This window comes from Ptychodera flava, chromosome 1 (assembly GCF_041260155.1).
Source record: "Ptychodera flava strain L36383 chromosome 1, AS_Pfla_20210202, whole genome shotgun sequence".
Taxonomy (NCBI): Eukaryota; Metazoa; Hemichordata; class Enteropneusta; family Ptychoderidae; genus Ptychodera; species Ptychodera flava.
The window spans coordinates 40,663,975-40,673,611 of record NC_091928.1 but is presented as its reverse complement, the minus strand read 5'-3'; the positions used below and the strand labels follow the sequence as shown (position 1 = coordinate 40,673,611).

Sequence of the window (9,637 nt, the reverse complement as noted above, 5' to 3'; positions counted from 1 at the left end):
TCACATATATACCATTTAATGAGTTCAAATGTTACAAAACATGAAACTTTTAAATCCTGTATTTGTTTGCTACACAGTCACTGTATTGTACCAGTTGACTCCAGCATCCATAAGATGATGATGGTGGAATTTCTAGAAGGAATACAATACAAACTGTGCAGAGCTATTTAGTTTCAATGCTTGTTAGTGTTCTCACGATCTGCGAGCAATTTGCTCTTGCACCAAAGTTGATACTGGTGGTGGTATTACAGGAGCTAAGTTTGCAGAGATCCTCCTTGGGTCTGAGTCTTCAAGTACCATTGGTCGATACATTCCAACCTCATCAGCTAGTCTCATTTGAATGACAGCTTTTTTGAGTTCTCTGATGTGGGGATAAGTCTTCTCTACCTTCAGTGGAGAGGCTATCCATCGCCCACTTTTCTTGTTGTAGATTCTTTTATACCTAAAAAAAACCAAAAAAACATTTACCTATTTGATGATTTTTTCAAAACAAAGTTTGTGCCTTGCAATTTCTTAATGTTTAATTAACATAGTAATGGATTTAAGATAGAGCTACACATTCATTTGCTGTACATGTATCTACTTGTACTGTAACATCACAATGTGTGAAACTGTTCATTTGGCTGGCAATATACATTGTTGTTCCTGCCATATATATCACAGAGTTCTGACATGACTCTATACAATCATGTACTTGTAGTCTTTTTTTTACATAACTGTAGGTTTTTGCTTGGCTGAAACAAAATATATTGAGTTTAACTTACATGATCTCACCATGCCTATTCTTGTTAATGTTTCTGCTGTAGTGAATGTTATGATCAATTGCTGCGAGACGATTTCTTGCTCTATAAACCGGCGGTGTATAGGCAAACCTCTTACTAGCATACTGAAGTATTTGCTGCTGAAAATTTTCTAATTCACCAGTTTCCCTGCCAAGTGACAGAAGAGTAGACTTCATATACAAAAAAGATTCTGAATGATGATATGTTCATTACAAACAAATGAATACAGAGAAAAATATCAGTACTATTCGTGTGGTATTGCTGTATTCATGTGTAAGCAGACACACATCAATGATGTGGTATTGGTGCAGCAGACACAGCAACACCAATTCTAGAGAATACACATAACAGAAACATTACAGAGCTCATTAGGAATTGAGATATCACACTTTGGAAACAAGATACATCTCTCTCAGTTCTTTCACATCATGGTACACCTCTTCTCCTCTCATCTCCCCCTTCCCCTAAAATCAACAGCTCAAGTTGCCCATTGTAACATGACACAGCAACTTTCTACAACAGCATGGCTTTCTAATTGTTTAAAATTCTCATGGCATGGATGGAAGCTGAAATCCTTTGTGAAAGTCACTGACTGATGGATATAGAGTTAGTGAATAAAACATCAATTTTTTTCTTTATTTGCAAAAATAAAAAATGTAAAATTTCACTATATTTGGAAGACTGAGGCAACAAATTTAAAATTTTTGGGGATGACATTCACATAGGTTTGCTGGTAAAGGATTGGACTTCAATGTTGAAGCATGAGTTGGTTTTAAAACTTTTTATAACTCGCCACGTTCTCATTCCGTGTCGCCATTTGCCAGATATGTCATGTGGCGAGAAAATAGATGTCTAATTCCTGCTGAATCTACAAAAGTGACGTCAGAGGATATTTTTTGAAAACCTATTTCCCTGGGGAAATAGTTTTGACTAAATTTGGGCCAGTCACATGATAGTGTTGTCTGCAGCTTTGCAACAATGGCAGGCGACTAGAATGTGATGTGTGTCCGGGATGTGTGACAAACCTCTCTGTGTAATGGATTTTCCACAACATTCCAACAGCGTAGGAACTTTAACAGCTCACTGACAGAAAAGATTTAAGTGCAACCAAGGATGTTGCTAGGTATGCTTACAATATTTTTTGAAAGAAAGTGGCACCATGTACAACTGTAAGCGCTGTGGAAACATCGCCCAGTAAACTTGTCACAATGGATTGTTGCAGTGCAAAATATCAAAACACATTATACACTACAACATAGTACAACATGAGCGTGTGGTGTGTTATAAAACGCCTGTTACCAAGTCTTCATTCGGACTATAGTGCCCGTTTATTACCCTCGTGGCTATGTGTTACTAGAAACACATTGCAATACCCCTCAGCCTATGGCTTTGGGAATAGCGATGTGTTTCTGGTAACACACGGCCCTCGGGGTAATAGTGGGGTGCAATTGCCTTCATGACCAGGTAATACTGGGTTGGTGTTTAATAGGTCATGGTAAACACTAATATTTATCATCTATATAATGTTCCTACCTTGCATTCAAATAAAATGGAATCTTCTTCAGGAAACGTCTATCAAAGATGATGTTTCGCAGAACTGAGTGGGCTTTACTGTTCTTTTTTAACCATTCCTTCTCCTCATCAGCATTCTCTGCCAAAGGGCCATGGTGACAATGGTTAGATCCAGTTGAACCAATTGAAACTATCCACTCGTGTTCGTTGATGACGTGGTGCAGAACACCACCCCACATTCCCTGTGATCCGAAATAGACAAGGTTACATGTACATCTACTGTACTAATACACAAACTTTAAAGTGTTTTGGTGCAAACAATATCTACGTAAACACAAGTATTTGCCATTTCAGAATGCATCAGTAATGCAACGCATTCCCAAACAGCATTTGAGAATTCATTCTAATGGTATTTCATAAATAATTTTTCAATGAAATCACAAAAAATTCTGGTGCTAAATTTTCACATCATGGATTACTTGTATTTCAGCTCCTGCTGCTTTAAATAACACTCAGAATATCTGAACGCAGAGTCATAACTGAAACAAGCTATCAGCTACATGTAATTCATCAACTCCATGCAGACTTACTCCTTTTTAAGCTAATTTGAAAAACAAGTAAAAGATATGACGTCAACAGCAACTGAGAAAGACTTTAAAATAATATGTGTACACAAACGAACATGAGTAGTGGCTGGGTTTTTACCAGGCTATGAAAATACATGAAAATGTCTAAATGTATTTATTTGATATGAAACTAATCCAGTTTGAAATCTCTCAGGTAGTAGCCTGTTATAATGCAAAGCTCACCCGAAATTCTATTTCACTGGTGGCCTTCTGACAACAGTACCAAAAGTGGTTGGCAATATGCTTAGCCCACTTTTGCAGCATTCTGCACTCCCTATCTTGACCAGCCTGAAAAAAATGCATGCATTGACATGTTATTTGGTGTTACATGAGTGAGTTTTGTTCTCATGCTTTTTTCATACATTCATGACTACACATCTGCTACAATTGATCAAAGCATTATTTTTTAAGGCATAGAAAACTTCATTTAAAACTGTAAATTGCCTTATCTCAAGGCTCCACTGCCAAACTTACCTTAATATTTTCTTGGTGAGGTTTTTAGCAGTATGCCAAATGTCATGAGAATGCTTCATTTCTGGATAGTTAGACTCTGCAAGAAAGAATTACATGTACCTAATAAGCTGAATGTCTACATTTATAAAGTGTTACTTCATACATGTAGAGGTTCTTCATTTTAGAGGACAGCCTTTCAAATAACACACATGACAATTTTGCTTTCTTTCATTATTTTTCTGCAATTCAGTGTATACAATAATTTGTGATCTCACTCACTCATCTCAGCTCCAATTTGTGGATGGGCATCTGTCACTACTTCTGAGATCTGTAATCCTTTGTCCTGAAGTTCTTCAATTCCTTGTTTAAAACATGCTTTCTCTAAGTTGGTTGACTTTTTTTCAGTGAATCTCTTATCTAGTGTTGTAAGTGATAAGATATCCTTTGTGCTGTTTTCCATGAAAGTATAGGAGCAGTACTGAGCAGAATACCCTGGGGAGTCCATTCTGCCGTCACCTGAATTAAAATAGAAATCAATTATTATATCGATGTCGTATTGACGTTGAATGGCACATGCATTTATGACCAGTATCTTTGCATAAATTCAATCTCACACATTTTGTTTTAATATGTTTGTTGTTCCACCAAAGGTTCGATTCACAGATATCTTTTCACCATAAATATGCTGAACAAAGAATGAAAAAACTGACAGTTTCTTCATATTGCTAAAATTTCAAGAAATGTGATCACTTATGAGCACACACCTATACCTCGTTTTAGCTGGAAGACAGTAAAGGTACCCTACCACTTGACAATGCATTGACATGCAAAAGAAGTATAACACATCAAATGTACTTACCAAGTAAGATTACATCTTTGCCTTCATATTTACTGAGGAACTCTTGTTGATGTTGTAGCCAATATCCATCTATGCATGGTACTAAGTAGTGGCGCTGTATCCGATAGAAAACATCAGCTGAAAGGACTCGAAGATTCAGCATCTTTGCCAACAGTTTCACTTTTCCAAAGTTATTTCCTGACATGAGAATAGCACTGGCAGTTAAGATGTCACCACTATGCATTCTTCTATTGAGTATGGGCTGTGAACACCAGCAGTAGCTCAAATGACCTTCTTCACATACCTGCAAGGTTAACAATACATATATCAAGATAACAATTCTAAATATAACAAGATTTAATAGAGGATGATGAAACACTGATTGTGCAAGTCAAAGTTAAAAATATGAAAATGTAAACAAAGTTTCCATGTGCCAAAGAAAGCTGGCTGATCCATGAAGAGAACATTTCCAGTACAATTTTCTATTCACACAATACATACCCATTTCAGATACAGAGCTGATCCTCTGTAAAATGTACGTATTTGTGGAGTGCTCTTACAGCTGCCAACTTTACACTGAGAACTTGGCCTTTCCCTAGCTAATTCCAAAAGCTGATTTACAAATGTCAGGCAAAATTCTCCATCCAACAAATTGACAATGTCTTCATCCGTGCTTATTCTTGGTAAAGAAGTCTGACTGCCTTCTTCATCTGTGTCCTCAACAGTATCTACCTCCTGTCTCTCTAAGCTATCACTATTTTCTTCTACCTCCTGTCTCTCTAAGTTATCACTATTTTCTAACTCCAGCAGCTCACTATCAAGGGAATACTATCAACATTCACAGGCCTAATGCAGGTAGAAATAAAAGGAAAATGCTAACTGCCATATGCTAATAAGATTGGAAACAAAAGACTGAGGTGTCTTTGTGTATACTCTTAATAATCTGAGCTATCTATCATCTGGCAAAATTAACATCACTAAATATGTCACATTTGATAATGTGATGGAGCATTTGTACTTTTGCAAAGAATATATGAAGTGCTCAACGATACGAATATCCTTCTAAACTCTACATATCTACCTTCCCATCATCTGTACTGATCATAATTTCTTTGAAAATAAACATTACCCAAGCATGATTCGAAAATGTGGCATGTAGTCAGGATCATCTTCCATATCAGTATCATCAGCAGAGTCTAAGATGTAACTTCATCACAAGTGACATCAATACTTAATCTGTAACAAACATAAGAAACAGTAATAGAAAATTTGTAGTGGTTTTGCAATTAGTTATGATTGAATGAGAAACTCTGTGACAAGCTTTACTGGACAACACAAAAAACTGAAGAACAAAAATTTAGTTTCCCTTTCTCACTATAAGGTATGTATCGAAATCCTGGTTAGATAGGTTATACACATTGCCAAGAAATTCTCAGATGAATTTAACATTGACTTACTCAATGGATCAGGAAGGACTGTGACATGGTCTTCTCCACACGGATTCTTTTAGCTTGACTACTGTCAAAGTGTGAGATACAAATATGTCCAGTGTTGAGTAACATAAATAATGACATACATTCTTTGTAATTTATACAACAAATTGTTGCTTAATTGTGTACATTGATCAAGATTCGCCTTCAAAATCACTTTGCTTATCAATCTAATTGGACAATCAATTCAACCAACATGGCAAAGTGCACCCCTCCCTGTCAACAAAGGGAAGGGCCCTTTACTACCATATCTACTCATTCTGACTCTTTTAATTCATTATTTACTACAACTGTATAACACCTTGCAACCAAGCAGGAGACCATTCAAAATTTTATCAATACCTCACAAGTACACAATGAATCTTCAAGAGGTTTTATACTAAATGGACTTTTGAACACTATTAAGAATATCTCGTCAATACTTCAATAAATACAGTGCTTTGTCGATTAATCACAACACAAGCAAGACAAAGAAATAAGTACAGTATGTCCTGTGAACGGTATCAGCACAATGTTAGCGCTAACAAACAAACAAGAGTGTATGACTTACTCTAGCTTGAATGTATCCTCATTTTCAGAGGCTGTTTCTGTTTCACTATTTATATCTTCTATTCCTGACACATAGGAAACTGTACTCTCTCTGAATTTGAAGAGTAAATGATTTCTGTTGAAAATTAATTACTTACAAAACTGTACGTATCATTTTGAAGCACACAGACTGATTCTAGCAAATTTTGAAACTGACAAAAATGTAACACATCTGATATCATATAGCAACACCAAACATCAGAAATATTATCATGCAAGACATATTATTGATCTTTCTATGCGCTAACTCACCCATGATTTAAATCTCCGACAGATCAGGTTCATGTTGTCTCTTTGACTCATTCACAATTGTCAGATTTGGTGCTGGGGTGGATGTCACAATGGCACTACAGTGGGCTTCTCCAATATGTTGGTGTGCATAGTACCTGACAAAAATTGTACTGTCATTAAAACGTTTGCTTCTTGTTGGCAGTAGCCAAGGTAAAATATTGTTACAGTAATCGTGTGATGTCTGACTGAAACAATACTGCAAGTTCAATAGAATTCATTGCATCAATGTACCCATGCCTGTGTAGGTTGGAGGGGAGAGATATACCTGACAAACAAACAAAGGATGGTAAATAACTTACGTAGTTGTGTTTTTGAAAACGATGGCATTGCCTACACTAGTTTCGATGATAATGGGAAAAAAAGTAGTCCAGGGACATAAATTTAATGTGTATTTTGCGGATTAAACACAAAACACTGATTTCTCATCATCACATTGTTTCAAATACTGTTCATTCTCTGAAGCATGACCGCGTTGCCGTACATTCAACACCTTCTAATGATACTATTGATAGAGGTTGTGTTTTGCCCACATCATCACATGGAAATACCGTTATATTATCATGCGCCACTATGCACAATTTGTCCATGCTTCGATTAACTACAGACCGAGTTCGAGTCCCCTTCCAACTCTACACTGATACTCGGCCAGCCAAGGTCTGCAGACCAGAAATGTGCAACATTTGATTGAGTGATAGTCAAAATCACATTGTAACGCCCGAACGCCTGCTCTAGCTCCATCATACCATGGATGTAAAAAATAGATGATCATACACACTACGGAGAACAGAAGGTGGCTACCTCTGAGCCTTGCTGTCGTTCCCTCGGCCACAACTTTCCCCGGCGATGACTAAAGAACTGCTGCTATCGCTCGCTTGTAGTAGTACCTCCCATGCATGCTGACATGCTTCAGACACATTCAAACAGGACGTAAAAATCACGGTCCCTCCACAAAATGATTCAACCCCGGATTCAACTTACCAATCGATTAAATACCTCGCAACATCAACGTGGTGTGCTAGTCCCTTGTCACTCTTTATCTTCTTCCATCTATCAATCTGACCAAAATGTTTATCTTGCCGGCGTTTCTTGCTGCTTTCCTCCGTTTTTTCGTGGAGTCGGTAAGGAGAGATCGCCCAGATCGCTTCACTATCGCTGCCATGTCCACCACACGCGTACACGTGCACACCACGCCACACTTTCGCGAACTTTATTATACACCCAATACGCATGCGTGCATAATCAAAGTCTTGAAATGACGTTTCAAATTCTGCGCCGTACCCCCGGAACAGGACGCAGTTCTGTACGTACCAAAACTGCAATTATTCGATAATTAAATCTGATTACTCTAATTAGAGTCACCTCCGCGTTCCGGTTAGTGGTCGAATCTTCAAGTGGAATGGCTACCGATTTTTCGGGAAGGGTCCACCGCCGAAATGTAAACGTTTAAAACTGTTAATTCTGATCCATATTGCAACTTTAACTCTTTAGTCAGATAATTTGTCTTCAAGACAGAGTCTGATGTGTTTAGGAAATTTAAAGCTCCTTTGTCGGAAATGCTACGTCTTCATATGTCAGAAATATCTCACATGAACGTATATTGCATTTTATTTTTGTTTGAGTGGGTAATTTAAACCAATTCGTCACTCACCTACATGAAGTGCAAGCGTATCACAATGCTTTCCTGTAAAAACATCAGTGTTGCAAAGACAAATGTAACCACTGGAACTGCATGATGGCTCACAAACAGCTGGTGCGGAACATGGCGAACTCGCACATGCATCTGCTTTGCACGAATCCTGTGGCTGAAAACAAGTCATTGTCAAGAGTTGAAATGCTGAACTTGTAGAAAGAATTTGATGTGATATGGCTGTACACATTAGTTTTGTAGAACGACTCCATTCAAATCAGTTCAACTAATAATTATATTATTATTATTTCTGATATATCCCATATTATTAAAATTGATGACAGAGTACTTGACACATGCATTCTACATTTTTACAGTATAGGTTGTTTTGACGAAATGATAGCGTACTAGGCATCGTCTATTTCAGGAGAAATATTTTCTGTATACAGCGACATATATTTTGCTCTGAAACCACTTGACTGATAATTTATGGTTTTTGGTGATTAGAAATATGGTACTTAATTGCTGACGTTATAATAAATTTTTTTACACATTTTAAGGCAATGTTTCCCCTTTTCAATTTAAAATCAAGTCTTCCCCTGTACTGTCTATGATTCTACTAACAACTTCTCCTTTTGGCATGAATGTGCTGAGGGATCGCTTACTTCACTTTATTGACATGACATCCTATCAATTTGGTGATTTAAATCTTAGCTGGCGAAGACTTTCTACATAATGTGGGAACGTAGTGAATAACTTGAGATTTATACAAGTAAATCAGTGTCGTTCAGAGTTGTTCGCATTAGCATTGAATTGAATATGCAATCATGTTAATGCAGTCATGTTAATTTACATATTTAATGAACTTTCCTAATCAGAGTGATATGTCCAGAAATGCTACAGCAAATTTGATGAAAATTAAACACAGAATTTGATCGCACAGTGCTGTAATACAATTCATAGACACTTAGCGGTATCGTTTATGAAATGTAGTACAGGTGAAAATCTGTTATGGTTATAATAAAATGCATAAATGTTTGGCAACTTCCTGTCGATTAATTACTTATTGACTCATTCAATGACATTTTGTAATTAGGGTGGCAGCCCATATTGGTTTTACGTTTTCACCAATAAGGAACTCATTCTTAATCACAGACCAAATTAATGAACAAGACTCTGTCCTCGCCAAGGACTTAAAATCAAAGTACCCATCAACAAGTGGGGACTGTGTCATCAACGATGACTTGTTCTTCTGCGCTACATACACCTCAACACGTAATCGATCTTAAAATTGTGAGTTATGACAGATTTTCGTACACTCTGCAATAAAAGTAATTATGACACAAAGTTTCAGAAAACTTTATAAAGTGAGGATATCATCAACAATATAAATTAGAGAACACTTTCGAAAAGTCGAACATGGAGCGTTG

The 9,637-nt window shown here is 36.9% G+C and overlaps 2 protein-coding genes across 5 annotated transcripts; both read right to left on the bottom strand.

Moving 5' to 3' along the window:
- Positions 1–7,739, bottom strand: LOC139137337 (uncharacterized). 4 transcript variants are annotated; one of them, XM_070705378.1, is made up of 7 exons: positions 5,341–5,447; positions 4,233–4,515; positions 3,653–3,889; positions 3,104–3,208; positions 2,316–2,536; positions 765–929; positions 1–442 (listed from the first exon to the last, which is right to left on the bottom strand). In XM_070705378.1, exons 4-7 carry the CDS (start codon positions 3,182–3,184, stop codon positions 193–195), a joined length of 717 nt encoding a protein of 238 aa, XP_070561479.1. In that variant the 5' UTR covers positions 3,185–3,208; positions 3,653–3,889; positions 4,233–4,515; positions 5,341–5,447; the 3' UTR covers positions 1–192. The 4 variants fall into 4 exon arrangements, with proteins under 4 accessions (XP_070561479.1, XP_070561488.1, XP_070561496.1 ...); XM_070705387.1 differs by lacking the exon at positions 5,341–5,447 and adding an exon at positions 4,713–4,967; XM_070705395.1 differs by lacking the exon at positions 3,104–3,208.
- On the bottom strand, positions 3,645–7,809 carry LOC139144860 (uncharacterized). The gene is made up of 4 exons (XM_070715668.1): positions 7,559–7,809; positions 4,713–5,025; positions 4,233–4,515; positions 3,645–3,889 (listed from the first exon to the last, which is right to left on the bottom strand). Exons 1-4 carry the CDS (start codon positions 7,807–7,809, stop codon positions 3,645–3,647), a joined length of 1,092 nt encoding a protein of 363 aa, XP_070571769.1.
- Between the last annotated feature and the right edge of the window lie 1,828 nt (positions 7,810–9,637).

Coding starts and splice junctions, on each gene's coding strand:
- LOC139137337 (XM_070705378.1), bottom strand. CDS start 3,184: ATGCTGCAAAAGTGGGCTAAGCATATTGCCAACCACTTTTGGTACTGT. Junction 2,537..3,103: donor CCAGTGAAATAGAATTTCGG/GTGAGCTTTGCA, acceptor TTCGGATCACAG/GGAATGTGGGGTGGTGTTCT. Junction 443..764: donor AATAGGCATGGTGAGATCAT/GTAAGTTAAACT, acceptor GGTTTTTTTTAG/GTATAAAAGAATCTACAACA.
- LOC139144860 (XM_070715668.1), bottom strand. CDS start 7,809: ATGCGTATTGGGTGTATAATAAAGTTCGCGAAAGTGTGGCGTGGTGTG. Junction 5,026..7,558: donor GCGAGGTATTTAATCGATTG/GTAAGTTGAATC, acceptor TTCCCTTGATAG/TGAGCTGCTGGAGTTAGAAA. Junction 3,890..4,232: donor CAAAGATGTAATCTTACTTG/GTAAGTACATTT, acceptor ATTTTAATTCAG/GTGACGGCAGAATGGACTCC.